General features: G+C 46.6%; 1 protein-coding gene across 3 annotated transcripts in view; it reads right to left on the bottom strand.

Moving 5' to 3' along the window:
• Positions 1-14,697, bottom strand: part of LARP4B (La ribonucleoprotein 4B) — a 92,434-nt gene that overhangs the window by 21,003 nt on the left and 56,734 nt on the right. For all 3 annotated transcript variants that reach the window (XM_053895774.1, XM_019460921.2, XM_019460920.2), the window contains exons 7-12: positions 14,482-14,618; positions 8,635-8,738; positions 4,767-4,877; positions 3,248-3,301; positions 2,954-3,163; positions 332-438 (exon numbers count right to left, since the gene is read on the bottom strand). In XM_053895774.1, the coding sequence (XP_053751749.1) occupies positions 332-438; positions 2,954-3,163; positions 3,248-3,301; positions 4,767-4,877; positions 8,635-8,738; positions 14,482-14,618 (723 nt within the window). The remainder of the gene's footprint in view (positions 1-331; positions 439-2,953; positions 3,164-3,247; positions 3,302-4,766; positions 4,878-8,634; positions 8,739-14,481; positions 14,619-14,697) is intronic.

The raw sequence follows: 14,697 nt of genomic DNA, 5'->3' as shown, positions 1-14,697 counted from the left end.
TGCGGCGGCCCAGGTCCAAATTCAAAGCGGGCCCCCACGGCCACAAGCCGCAGAGCACCTGTGCCTTATGCAGGCACTCCGGCACACATCTCAGGGTATGACCTCAGTGCAATTCTAGGCTTCCAGCGGTTTCATCTCCACTGGTCACATGTGTCACAAGAGCTCGTCAGAAAGAGCTTCCCCATGTACTAAACGTGACTCGAGCAAGTGGGAAGGACTCCCCGCTTCAACACGGCTCATTCTCCTCCACTCAAGAGCACAGCACAGCGTGGCAGACCTCTTACCACAAACCCCGGGGAGCCACCACGTCTCCACCACTCGTGGAACTTGCCTGCTTCTTGGAGGGTACTGTCTGAGCGAAGTCAGAGGAGACGCTGCAGGTTTGAAGGTTGGAGACGTAAACCCATTTATAAATCCAGTATTTGGAAATGGAGTTACCTAGATTCATTAAAAACAAACAAGTCAGCAAGCCATAAACAGCCTTCACGCTGGCTAACGGTGCACCTCATGGTTGTTGGAGTTATTTCTCGACTTGCCAAGTAGGCTCTGCTCCAGTTAAGGCTTGAAATATTTCCCGGATGAAAAGAACATGGTGTTAGATTATTGCCAATGACCGATATTTCCTGAACCAGGCTGGGGCTGAGGCCTTCTTCTGGGCCGACTAAGGTGACCTCCCCAGAACAGCCCCCCAAGGAAGCCAACCTACACCTGTGGGGGCTGGAGCTAAGCATACGCTGTGACAGAAAGCAGATGTTAGACACAGCTTAGGACCAAATAAAATTGTTTGCTGATTAAAAAAAAAAAAAAAAAAAAAAAGCAACAGAGGGGAAACTCTGGGGGCAAAAGATACACTTAGAACTTTGTGAGAATCCTCAACATGCCATCTGAGAATAGCTGCCAGAGTGAGACTATTTAAAAATCTATCAATCACACAGGAACTAGATTTTAACTCACGTAAGATTGTGAATCATGGTAAGACCAGTTGTGACAAATCATTTCCTGTATGTACTCTTACATACAGAACTCTGGTATTTGAGTAATTCTGCTCAAGAGTTTAAAAATAAATTAGTCCCTCGGGGGCACTCAGGTGGCTCAGTCAGTTAAGCGTCTCACTTTGGCTCAGGTTATGATCTCACAGTTCGTGAGTTCGAGCCCCGTGTCAGGCTTTGCAATAACAGTTCAGAGCCTGGAGCCTGCTTTGGATTCTGTGTCTCCCTTTCTCTCTCTGCCCCTCCCCCACCCATGCTTGCTCACTCACTCTCAAAAATAAACATTTTTTAAAAATAAATAAATAAGTCCCTAACCCAATCATTTGACATTACTTGCTGAGAATGAACAGGTACTATCTCTTCACATCTGCTCCAAATGACACAGTGTGCTTTTGAGCAAGCAAAAGGCCTCATTCCTGAACCAGGGTCAAAGGAACCACCTGAAATGGCCAACCGACCCCTAGTGCCAGACAGGCACAGACGCGATGAGAGCGGTCCGAAAAGCCACGTAACTCCAGAGGAAGCAGACAGCATAGTGCGCCAGCTGGCCTCCCCTGGAGAAATTCTTCAATGCCAGAGCTCAAGGACTCTACTCCCCGTTACGGTTCTCTCATGATCTGCCGGCCACATGGCCACTGGTACCTTCAACAGAACATAGCATTTTTAGCATGGGGGGGAGGGGGAGAAACCTTGTCTGCAGTGTCTCCAGACCTCAGGCCCTGATGGTGCCCATGACCACCTCTCCCTACTCCTGTGGCCCCACAAGCCACAGGCACAGAGTACGCGGCCTCAGGACACACCAGAGACGCCACACAGCCTGGCTTCCCCTCTGAGCTCCCTGCCTCAGCCTCCATTTCAGCTCAGAGACACCCAGCACGCCAGCCGCCCGGTGCCCCCGCACACCCACTGGCTCTCCTACAGCCCCCTTCCTTCCACCTCCTGATGAGCTCAGCAGAGAGGACATCACACCAGGTAAGCCCCCACTGTAAGCTTCACAGTATTCTGTCCAGGTCCCGTTTTCCCAGTTCCCGCCCGCCTGCCTGACACCATGGTTTTTCCCAGGCTGCGTGCTCTTAGGGACGCTCATCTGCACGTGTGCGACAGGCACGGACACCCCCAACCCCACCTGAGTTGCTGCTCCTCTCTAACAAGAGCCCCACGTGACGTCCCCACATGGTGGGGCCTGGCTCACAGGCCTCTGCCGCGTCCCCCACGTGACCCCAGCCCCACACAGCTTTCCCCAGCTCAGTCCATAGTCACACCCTCGAGGCTTCCCAAATACAACCTTCCACACGTTGTGCCCTTCCCTGTCTCTGGCCCCACCGACACCTGCCCTGCGGCCTCATGCAAGGAGGGCCTGTCCATCAGCCCATCCCCACTGTCCATGGTGGGAGCCCAACGACCGGGGCTGATCACAGTCCTGATTCTGTCCCATGCCCAGCTGGGGCCCGCCTGACCTCTCTAAGCTCTCCAGCGACACAGCTGGGGAAAACCACCTGGACCCACTACACAGGCCAGTCAGTCTGGGGCTGGTGGGAAGAATAAAGCTATAGGTCTCCTTGTCCTCCACTGTTAGAAGCCTGTTAAAACATCTGTGAGTCCTTAAAAGTGTCTCCCCTGGCACCCCCTGTGCTCAGAAGTAACCCCGTCATCCCAAAGCTCGGATCACGTTTTGTGTTTTACTGGAACTACACGGCTTAGGAAGGTGCTGCTACACAGGAAGGCAGGTGGACCCCGCCAAGAATCAAGATTGGAGCCTTCAACTTTTTCAGTGTACACAGCGGCACACTGATCTCCCGATTAAATTGAGGTCTGCCACAGGACCCGAGGGTCCGTTTCACCACGGCAGACTGTAGACCCGTCCGGTTCCCCTAGAGGCCCGGGGCCCCACCCTTCTGAGCACCTGGTGCAGTGCCCACCGCAGAACCTCCGGCTGCATAAGCTCCAAACACCGCAGGACTCACCAGCGGCGGATCAAGATAGCTGTGTGTGGCCGACCACGTCTGGGGAGCAATCAGGCTGTACAGGGGGAACTGCTGCTGAGGGCTGTAGACCGGAGGTAAGTAAAAGGAGGCTGTGTAGCGTTGCTGCGCGTAAAGGCTCATGTCCAGAGGTCTAAATCCATTCTTTGGCAAAAATGTGTTTATAGCTATTGCCTTTGCTTTTATCCGTGCCTGTGTGAAGACACAGAAGTGTCTGTGAGAATACTGAAGAAGTGATTTGCAAATACGGAGAGTCTAACGAGTGGTCTTGCTTACCTTAATTGGTTTTCCTTGAAAAGTCTTGACTTCTTCTCGAAGATATTTGTAAGCCTGAGGGCAAAACCATCCACAATACCACTGTGTTATTCATCTTAGAAACACAAGGAACTGGCAGGTAACTCACTACCTGAGCTAAGGAATGGGGTCATCAAAATACGACGGACAGAACCTAGAATGGGGAATCTTAACCTACTCTGGGGTCAATGGTTCCTTAAAAGAACCTCTAAGAGTGAGGGAGCCTCCAGCAAACAGTCTCATGCTCAACATGTGACCACGATTCGAGCAGGACTAACAGACACCGTAGAGCCTCCTCCCACAGGCCACCAGCCAAGGGTCCTGACCTGCAGGTAACAATGGATACCAAGTCCCCAGTCATAACCCCAATCTGAAAATGGAATTACACAGTTCAGGAGAAGAAAACACTGAGATTGCAATATTCCGAAGTCCCTGCCTACGTGGCTCCTTATTCTTCTCCCAAGTGCACTCCTTAAGGCTCTGAGCCACCTGATCTGACCTGGGCCCGTCGCACGCGCCCTCCTGGTGAGGACAGCTCGCACCTGCCGCGCTCACAGCTCCTACCTGTCTCCAACTGCCCAGCTCCTCCTCTGTCCTTTCCCTTCCAGCCCATTAACACCCATCCTTCAGGTTTCTCTCTTCTGAACTTCACTGCATTCATGTCACGTAACACGTAATATACACAGCTGACCCTCAAACACGGGTTTGAACCACAAAGGGCCACCCACATGCAGACTGTCGAGAACTACAGGACAGTACTACAAATGCATTTTCTCCTACTTATGATTTTCTTAGCAGTATTTTCTCCAGCTTATTTTATTCTAAGAACACAGTATATAAGAGACAAGGTAGGAGTTAGTCAATTGTTTATGTTATCAGGAAGACTTCAGGCAGCCCAACAGTAGACTAGCAACAGTTCACACTTCGGAGAATCAATCATTACACGTGGACTCCCCACCATGCGGGTCGGCATCCCTAACCTCCACGCTGTTCAAGAGCCACCCGTACTGGCAATCCCTTTAAGCACGTTAACGTTTCCCCCAGCAAGACTCCTCCTTGAAGGGCAGAGAGACCATCATAACTCCCTGCCTCTCCTCCCAGAGGGCCGCAGGGCCGTTTCAACTGTCTTACGACACACAGGGACACCTGGTGAAAGTTAAGGTGGTGTTCCAATTTCCCAAAACACTTTCCAAGTATTAAAACTTTTCTCCGCCGGAGAAAAGAAAACATAAAAGAAAAGAACTCATTTTCACATGCTGCTCATCTTACATGTCCTTAAGAAATAACGTCATACGTTTTACATATTGCTACAAAAACTATCTGCACAAACACACCTATTTCAGTTTCTACAACATGATTTCTCCTGCACTTTATATCATCAAACTTAGCGCCACAATGCAACAGTAATCTCAACACCCACAGTCAGGCCCCCTATGTACAACTTAGGTTAAGTATTAAGTACTGGTAACGCTGGGCTTCAACAGCGGTGGGAAGGACTTACCTGCTGTGCATCAGCTTCTGTTTCAAATGTAATAAACCAATTATCATTATAGGCAAATTCACAGTTTATGAATTTCGGTAAATTGTCTCCTTTGAACAGTGCTTCTACTTCCTACAGGGACAGAGAGGCAGAAATTAATTCTCGGCTACGCCGCATCTGTCCTTACCAAATAGAAACGGTATGGACACTGGAGGACAGATTCTTAGACACAGAGTCCAACATACTGATGGCTAGTAAACCTCTTCCAGAAGAGCAGAGGTGCTGAGTGTGGCTTCCAGAATCAGGTCCCCACTGCCACAGAAAGTAAATCCACTACGTACCAGGTGCTTTTCTTAGGACCAAGGTCCCTTTAAGGTAAATTAACGTGCTGACATCGCTGCACTGCACTAGAGAGCTGGTAACTACACACCTGGGGAAGGAGGGTGGTAACCTGAGAAATTTAAACATTAGCTGAACTTTTGGTTTTGGCCAAGACGGGCCAGATTTATGCTCCCCAAAACCAAAGACAAAATGTAGGAAAAGACAGTTTCAGAAAGCAGAGCTCAGGCCATACAGGGCAGATGAGCCCGCGAGTGCCCAGCTTGGGCCCGGAGTCCCCATGGAGACCCCACAATTCAGTGCCAGGAGGTGAGCGCTGACCCATCCCCACGAGTCCAGGGCTCTCAGTGGGGCTCGGTGTGCATCAACAGCCCCTGAAGTGACCAGAGGGAACAGCAGCAGAGCTTGCCGGGACGGGGGTGGGGGAGTGTCTCCCCACCAGACACAGTGGGAAAAACTCCCAACTCACAGGACCTCAGGCAGTGCACACAGAAGGGCCCGGCTGCAGTGTGCGGAAGAACGAAGAACCGGCCTGGAGTGAAGGCAGCCTGGCTCCCACCTAACAATATGCCTAAAGGGTCAAATTGAACCTCAAACAAAGCTCAAAAATGACTACAGGGGAAGAATGCAAAGACATTCAGGACCCAATAACACAAAATCCAAATGCCTGGCCTCCATTCAAAATTCACCAGATACACAAAGAAATGAGAAAATATGACCTAAGGGAGGGAAGTCCATCAAATTAGACCCCGAACTGATACAGATGACAGAATTAAAAGGCAAGGATATTAAAATAGTTGTTAGACATATATTCTATATTCACAAAAGTAAAGACTGAACATGTTCAATAGAGATATGGAAGAAGAAAGAAATAAAGACCCAAAATGAACTTCTGGAATGAAAAATGCACTAAGTAGGATTAATGGTTAGTTAGAACTTTGGAAAAAAAAAAAAAAAAAAAAGAAGGGAGAAGAGAAAAACTATTTGAAGAAATAATAGCTCAGGACACTTCAAGTACAAGAAACTTACCAGCTACATCAAGGTGTATCACAATCAAATTGCCTAAAATCTTCAAGGCAGTAAGAAAAAAGAACAGTCACTACATACAGAGGAATGGAGACAAAAATGAAGGACCCATCCTCAGAAACAACGCACACCAGAACACAGAAGAACATCTTCAAAACGCAGGAAGGATAAACAATCTTGTCAATCCTGGATTCTACACCCAGAGAAAATATCTTTTATAAAGGACAGTAAAATAGACGTTTTCTCAAACACACAAAAGCTGAAAAAACTCACTACCAGGAGACCTGCATCCCAAGAACTAAAGGAATACCCAGGCAGAAAGGAAGCTAAAAGGAAGTCTAGATCTAGACATGGGATGAAAAGCACTGTAAATGGTACATGGTGGATAAATATGAAACACATCTTTCTTATTTTTAATCTCTTCAAAAGAAAACTGACTCGTTTAAAGCAAGCACAACAACAAAGCACTATGTGGTTTAGGACTACACAGAATTTCTGAGCACAGACGGGCGTGAGAAGTGGGGGACCATCCCAGAAAGGTGAACAAGTGGTACTATATTAAGTAAAGGCAGATGCTGATACACTTAGGTGTCGACTACGAACCGTAAAAGCCGCCACTAAAACAAAACAAAGAGTTATATCTAATAAGCCAAAAAGGGAGATAAAAACCACGTTAACCCAAAACAAAGGGAGGCAAGAAAACAAGAACAGTATAGACAAAGAAAACAAGCAGCAAGATGCTAGATTTCAACCCAATCACACAGTCAGTCACTTCCAGGATAATGGCGCCAGCTCCGCACTCAGAAGCAGAGATCTCCGGGGTAAGGAAGGCGCGACCCAACTGTGGGAGGGTCACAAGAAGTGCCCGCTAACCATGAAGACACGGACGGGCTACGTTAACACAAAGACGATGCGCTGTGCCTACAGTAACACAACAAAGCTGCAGCGGCTATGTTAACACCAAAGTCGATTCCAGAGCAAAATACTGCCAGGGAAAACAGGGCCATCTGATAAAAGACAGTTCATCGCCCAAATCAACTATAATTTAAAAACTTTTCTGAGCACCAACAAGCACATGGCTGCTTTCCGAAGACTGCTGGCCACCGGCCCCCAAGAGGGGCTCTCTGCCACCTGTGCTCGGGGCGGCCTCCTGTCCTCTCACTCGGCTTCGCATGACCACATCTGTCCCCGTTTCTTTACTTGGTCAACGTTTAATTTATCATAGTTTCCTCTGAGCCTTCTCTCTTAAAATTTCCATGGTTCAAGTTTTACAACACGTGTAGGATATGCTGTTTGGAATAATATAAATACACCACGATCAGTGTCCGCAGTGAAAAGTAGAAAATTCTTCTTGGTTAGAGTCTTTACAAGTATCTTACAGGACTTATGTCTTAAATACTATTGTGAGTTAATACAGGCACCCAAACTGGCAGGAAGAAACAGGATGATCCTTCATATTTGGAACCTTAAAAAGAGGACCAAAAATTCAATGCAATTTCTTTTTCTTCACATACTATAATACAGAATGAGTAAAAACGAGCCTCAGTTGAACAGAAAGTAAACCCTGCTAGAACAGTGCCATACGCAAGAAGGTGTGATTTTTTAATCCTATCAGAGATTTGTTAGAACTCTCACCTTTGTTACACTCCACCAGGAACTGTCCTTCCTAAGCCTGCACGTACACTAATCTATCTTCCCTACGGAGAAGGTAGAGAATGTCCACAGCATGAATGACCCAGGCCTAACTCATGGAAGACCCAGGACTAACAAAGAAAACTTCCTGGGTCTTGAAGTGTCCGCACAGCAGCCAGCCGGCACGCTCTAACCAGGCCAAGAGCCGCCTCTGTTAGAGCCCCACCTCACGGCTTTTCATCGTCCCGGGTGTGGCCAGCGGGTTCCACTGGCCTGCAGGGTTTACACAACGCGCCCAGCATGAGCATCTGCACGAGTAACACATTTTCCAGCAAAGCAGTGACAGCACGTCACTCTTCAGGACTCTTAAGCTATCAAATACTGTAGTTTCCTAAAATTACTGCCTAAGTCGGTACTACTCAAGTTTTGATCTCCAGGCCCCGTTTCCACGGAAGGGACGTGCCTGCCTCCCCCTGTGCCAGCATCAGCCCTGATGTGGGCAGGCCAGCCGGCCGGTCCAGGCACTCGTTACCGCACATTCTCTCAACAATTCCGAGTTCCCCTCTCGTCGTGGAGATGCTTGTCCTGAAAACTTATTTAACATAAAAACCTGTTCCTTGTCTTAACTTGTGGGTTTATTATTTTTAACGAGTATTTAAACCTTTCTCACTTTTAACTTCTAAATAGTGAGTTACCAACTCTCCTGTACTGTGTAGCGTGAAGTACGCGGTGGAGTTCTGGGACACTATCAGCGTGTAGGTCCTGCGAAGAAAGCATCGCTGTGCATATTCTTAAAAATATACCCCCCCCCAAAACACAGAAATACACAAAAATAAACAAAAAACCCACACAAAAAAACGTGCAAGCGTGCTTTGGAGGAGAGAGGACTTACTTCCACAGGGGTGGACTCGGAGATTTCACGCAGTATCACGATGCAGCGGTTCTGATTTGGCCTTACTTTTTCTCCCTTCTCGTCCACTTGGACTAAAGGTAAAGCTACAAAGAGAAGAAGAATGAATGGTAAAACACAAATACTAAAGCTGCCTAACCATTTGTACGCTGTTATAAACACTCCTGTGCAGTGTGCTACATTATATTTACTAAATGCACCGAAGAAACCCGCATACAGTGGGTCACTGTGACACAAACCACCAGAAGTTTTTAAACCCGTCCTGCATGTTACAGTTCTCTAAACAAAGGAACATAGGAATTCAAAAAGTCCTTTAAGAGCTACAGTAAATTTAACACCCTGTACCACAGATTCTAAAGAAAAACAACTAAATGGAGATCACAACTCAGAGTTAACTGGCTTCCTATTTCCACGAGTCCCTATCATAAAATAATTTTCTGTCCTATTATGACTTTCTATTTTAAACTCACAAGAAGGTGCCACATGTGCCTCACCCAGCTTTTTCCAGGGACGATACACCCACCGTCAACACAAGGAAGCTGGTGTTGGGGCAATGGTGTGCACACAGGGACAGGCCTGAATCAGACCTCACCAGTGCTTACATGCACTCCTTTTCGTTATATTTTGTTTTTAAGGTGTCATGTCTACGAAACCGTATTGTGTACGATCAGAATCGGGGCCCAGTGCTGTCCACCCCGACGAGCTCAAGTTAGCAACATCAGGAATGGAAGAATGACTTTACTACAGGTTCTATTCATATTTAAAAGGATCATAAGGAAATATGAAAAGCTCACACTAATAAGTTAGACTACTTACGTGAACTAGAAACATCCGTAACAATACACACCACCAAAGCACACCCTAAAAAGACAGTCACCAGAACAGGCCTGGATCTAAAAGAGAACTCAAGGCCCAGACAGTGTCCTTGGAGAATCCTATCAAATATTTAAGAAAAACATAAACCAATCCCACAGGACAACCTCTTTCAAAACACCAAAGGTAACACACTCCAATTCAACCCATGAAACCAGAAGTTCTCTGCTCTCCAATAAACTAAACAAAGACATCAAAAGCAAGAAAACTATGCACCAATACCCCTGTGAATACAGATTAAAAATTCTTACCAAATTTTGCCAAATTGAATCCCACAATATCTAAAAAATGGTAATAAATCATGACAAGCAGGATTTATCTCTGTAACGAAAGGTTGGTGTATTAAGCAATCGAAAATTAAGCAATGTAATTCACCACGTTAATGGAGTAAAAAACAAACATAAAAAGCCATACAATTACCTCACATATACAGACAAAGTATCTGGCAAAATCCAACATTACCCCCCAAAATACTCAGCAAATTAGGAATGGAAGGGAAACCTCACTCAAGAAAAATCAGCATCTAGCATCACACTTACTGAAGACAGGACAAAGCAACACCACTGTCCCCTCCATGCCTGGTCACCACTGTACCAGAGGTTCCAGCAAGGGCAGTCAGGCAAGAATCAGTATATCAGAATGGATATAAAGAGGGAAAACTCTTTATATTCATAGGCCTATATATTCATAGGCCAACAGGCTCATTTCTATGCAGAAAATCTGATAAAATCTCCAAAACAACTAGAATTACAGTTTAACAAATTTGTAGTATGCAAGATCAATATACAAAAATAAATTACAGGGGTGCCTGGGTGGCTCAGTCGGTTGAGCGTCCGACTTTTGGTTTTGGCTCAGGTCATGATCTCATGGTCTGGGAGTTCAAGCCCTGTGTCAGGCTCTGTGCTGACAGCCCGCAGTCTGCTTGAGATTCTCTGTCTCTGCCCCTCCCACATGCGCTCTCTCTCTCAAAATAAATAAAGTTAAAAAAAAAAAAAAAAAGAATTGTGTATCTACATACTAGCTCCAATTGGAAATTGAAATTAAAACATTATTTAAAATTGTGTCCAAAACAGGAACGGTTATAAATCTGGTAAGATATGGAAGTCTCTACACTGAAAACTACAAAATATTACCAAGAGAAAAAACTTAAAACTGTAAACAAATGGAGAGATACTCTGTGTTCATGGAATGTAAAACTCACTGTTGTTATGATGTCAATTCTCCCCAAATTGATGTATGGATTCAGCGCAATCCCAGTAAAAATACCAACTGGCCTTTCTGAAACTGAAATGTGGATTCTAAAAGCCATATGGAAATGCAGACCATTTCGAAGAGCCGAAACAAAGTTAGGAGATTTTGCACCTACTTTAAGACTCCCTATAAAGCCAGAACAATGAAGACACTGGTGCCGGTGTTCAAACCTACAAGCAGATCAAGGACACAGGGCCCCGGGTGTAGGGACAGATGATCCCAACAAGCGCACAAAGCACAGCTCAGGGGAGAAGGGAGTCCTTCCAGCAAACGGCATGGGGACAGTGCACACCCACATGTGCAGGGGCAGAGAATTTAGATCCCTACCTCGAACCACATACAAAAATTAGCTTCAAATGGAACACCTAAAAATGACCTAAAAATGCTAACCCTACAACTGTAAAGCTTCTGGGAGAAACCTTTGTGACTTTGGACTAAGCACAGATTTCTTAGGTACAACACCAAGAGCAAGATCCATAAAAGAAAAAAATTAATCAAGGGACTACACAAAAAATTCAAAACTGTTTTTCAAGAGACACTATTATTATTAGAAGAATAAAAATGAGAAGCTAGAGACTAGGAGAATGTATCTGAGCTTCTATCTGGAACACAGATAATACACATCTCAAATGACCCCCCCACCCCCACCCAATCTCCGATATAAGGAAGGTGGTGGGTGGAGGGGGCGTGTGAACAGACACTTCAGCAAAGACATAAAGAGGGCCAACAAGCAGGTAAAAAGATGGCCCGGTGCCACAAGGCAGCAGGGAGACAGAAACCAAAGCCACGATGAGGTGAGCGCCACGAGAACACAGGGCACAGAGGTGCCTGTGCGCAGCAAGGGCCCACACCTCCCACCCTGGGAATGGGCCGACAGTTCACAAGCTGCAACACGTCCAGCTGCTGACCAAGACGGACGGAAGCCTCAGTCCGCACGGAGACTCTCACACCAGTGCTCAAGGCATTTACTTGTAGTCACAACCCAGGAATAACCAAGCCCACAGACTGGGGGGTGACTAATCCAGATGTGCTCTATCTACTGCATGGAATACGGCTCAGCAGTAATCGTGCTGAGTGTCAGAAGCCAGACTGGGGGGGGGGGGGGGGGGTTGGGGGATGCTATTGGATGACTGATTCCATTTACATAAAGTTTTTAGAAAATGCAAACTAGTCTGTAGCGACAGCAAATGAGTGGTTGTCTGTGGGGGCAGGAAACTCCCGGGGGTAACAGGAGGGTCGTCATCTTGATTCTGGCAGTTGAGTGAGAGAGTGTGTGTGTGTGAGAGAGAAGATGTGCAGCTTCCCTAATGTACACTTAAAGCATGCATATCTGAGGTCCGTAAACTCTACTTCAATAAAGCCGTAAAAACCAAACCAGCAGCAGGGACCGGCGAACCTCTCCATGCCTCTCATACCCGTCCTATCCCAGTCCATGTGCCCCCTTAAAAGCCCCTTTACCCAGGGGTCAGTCCCGCTCAGGTACGTCCACTCTCACACCTGCACCTCTGAGCCGAGGAGACACAGTTCTGTTCTCCACACCCCTGAACTTTGGATCCACGGGAGCATCTTGTCCACATCTGAAATATGCTTGCAGATTCAGCATTAGAACTTTAACACTGATTCTTACTGAAAACACAGGCCCAGTTCACTTTACTGGTTCTAGTGGCCACGTTGTGGCTCTATCACAATGTATTTCTTCATGCTCTGGTGACAAATATCTGAGTCTATTTTTAAATTAGCAACTTCAACTGCATGAAGTATAAAAAAAAAAAATCTGAACCAGCTTTCTGTACCATGCACTACACACCATGCAGAGTACGATATAAAAACAGAATTTATGCAATTCAATCAACACTAGAGTTCTGGTGTCATAGTAGGAAATATTCAAAATGTCTACAGTGGATCTAACTTTATCTTGGGCATTTTGGGGATAGGGTAAGATTTAAACCGAGATCTCTGCTCACAGAGGCTTATTTACGTCACCCTCTTCAGAACAACAACTAACACGCTAAGCACACTCTATTCGTCAGGTTATTACATGTGCACATGCATCGGTAACGTGACAATTCAAGACCCTCTGCCGATACAGTACTGGAAGGGGAGGCGGTGGGGCATGGAGAGGGTGACAGGGCTGTCTGTCCCCGGAGAGAAACGGCTCCATGAGGCAACCACACGGGGCAATTAAACATCCTCAGGGTCTGCACGAACGACTCCTAGCCAGCATGCGCCAGCTTAGAAATGATCCACGGGGCAGCCAGGCTTCCAAGGAATGCCTGGGGGAAAAAAAGAAAAAAACCTACATCTAGGATTCCAAATAACAGGCAAAGAGCGTTAACAGGGTCACGAGCTTTTAGTTAGGAAAGCCGCCGGCCTCTGCACGTAGGTCGGACCAAAACGCACTCCCGCGGAATCCTGTTCTGAACGTAAGACAAAGAGACACTGGAAAGCATATAGCTATCTTGGGAAACAGTGGTTCCAATTTTCAGAATCCAAGCTTCATAGATGATGTTTGCTAGTTTCTTCACTCCCTGCTCCAATAATTTCATGACGTTATGACATTTTCCTAGGGGCAGAAAGTACAGAATTTTACCTCCAACTAAGTTTGGAGGTAAGATGCTCATTCTGTTCTTCTATTAAGTCAAATGCACGCAAGAAAAAATCATCACCGACTGTTAGCCACCCAGCTAAGCCAGGGAGTATGTAAACACATCTGCCTAAGTGTCTGTGATGGGAAGTCACAGTGGTGACACGGGAAAACGGGGTTTTAGTTCTGCCATGACTGAGGACCAGCAGCCCTGAGAAGGGAGAGTACGGAAAGAATTCATCTGGTGCCTGCAGTCGTGTTACAGAAAGTGACTTTTTGTAATTAAAAACAAGCCCATTTCAAACAGATATTCAGTGTACTGTACACTTAATTTAAAACTCATCCCCAGTGAAGCCGTCCTGGGTGGGAGGATGGGAGCGTGGGGTGGAAGCATTACAAAGGCCGTAAGAGAACCGTGGGCAGTGACGGTCTCACTGATGCGTATCTCCCTGCTTCCAAACTGCCCCAACTGTACCCTTAAATACATGCAGCGCACTGTATGTCAGCAACACCTCAGTCAAGTGGTTTTTATAGAAACACGAAACAAAATGTCAGGTTGTAGAAGCCTTCATCTGCAAAGCAAACCAGGACACCAGTGACCACACCTGTGGCATGCCAGACAACACCTGAAATATCCACGTTTCCTGAAGGCCTGCAGGCCTCGGATATAATGTTTAAACCTCCCTCTGATATCGCCAAATGTCCACAAAACAACTTCACGTACAACATCCTTTTAGAGAAAAACAGTAGTATTTCACCAAAATTTCAGCAGGAAGTTAGTATTTAAAGAAACCCTCTTTGTCGGTAGAATGCTAATTAAAACATATTCTACTTTACCCTGAACACCATTATCTACTTTATGGTTCACTAACATCACAGCTGTCATTAACCTCCGCATTAGCCCCTCTCACGCCCACTACCTACGATCTGGACTACACAGGGGGTTGGGTTATGGAGCCCCTCGACGCCCTCGCCACACACACGAGCCACTCAGCAAGGCCAGGAACATGAAGGAAGACCCCAGTCACCATCAAGTACCTTGCACCCAACGGCTATTGATGTACAAGCTCACACAGCCGTCAAGACCATTTGTGAGCCAGCCCAGACCGCCGTTTACTTACACCTCAGCACTTCAACAATCAAGTTCATGTCAGTACTGAGCTTCTTGACGTGGTCCAGGTTAGCTACCGTGGTGATTGGCACGTACTGATCACTGTCCATCTGCGATATAAGGTACATGTCACTAGCAAGGTTCTCCCTGCAGAGAGAAGACAACAGCTTTGAATTAACCTTCCTTTAAAAGCAAGCTTCGGAAGAAGCAGGAGTGTGGCATGGGA

This window comes from Panthera pardus, unplaced genomic scaffold, assembly GCF_024362965.1.
Source record: "Panthera pardus isolate Hobbes unplaced genomic scaffold, ASM2436296v1 HiC_scaffold_6, whole genome shotgun sequence".
Classification (NCBI taxonomy): domain Eukaryota; kingdom Metazoa; phylum Chordata; class Mammalia; order Carnivora; family Felidae; genus Panthera; species Panthera pardus.
Note: the sequence above shows the minus strand (reverse complement) of the source record. Positions and strands in the feature narration are given on the sequence as shown.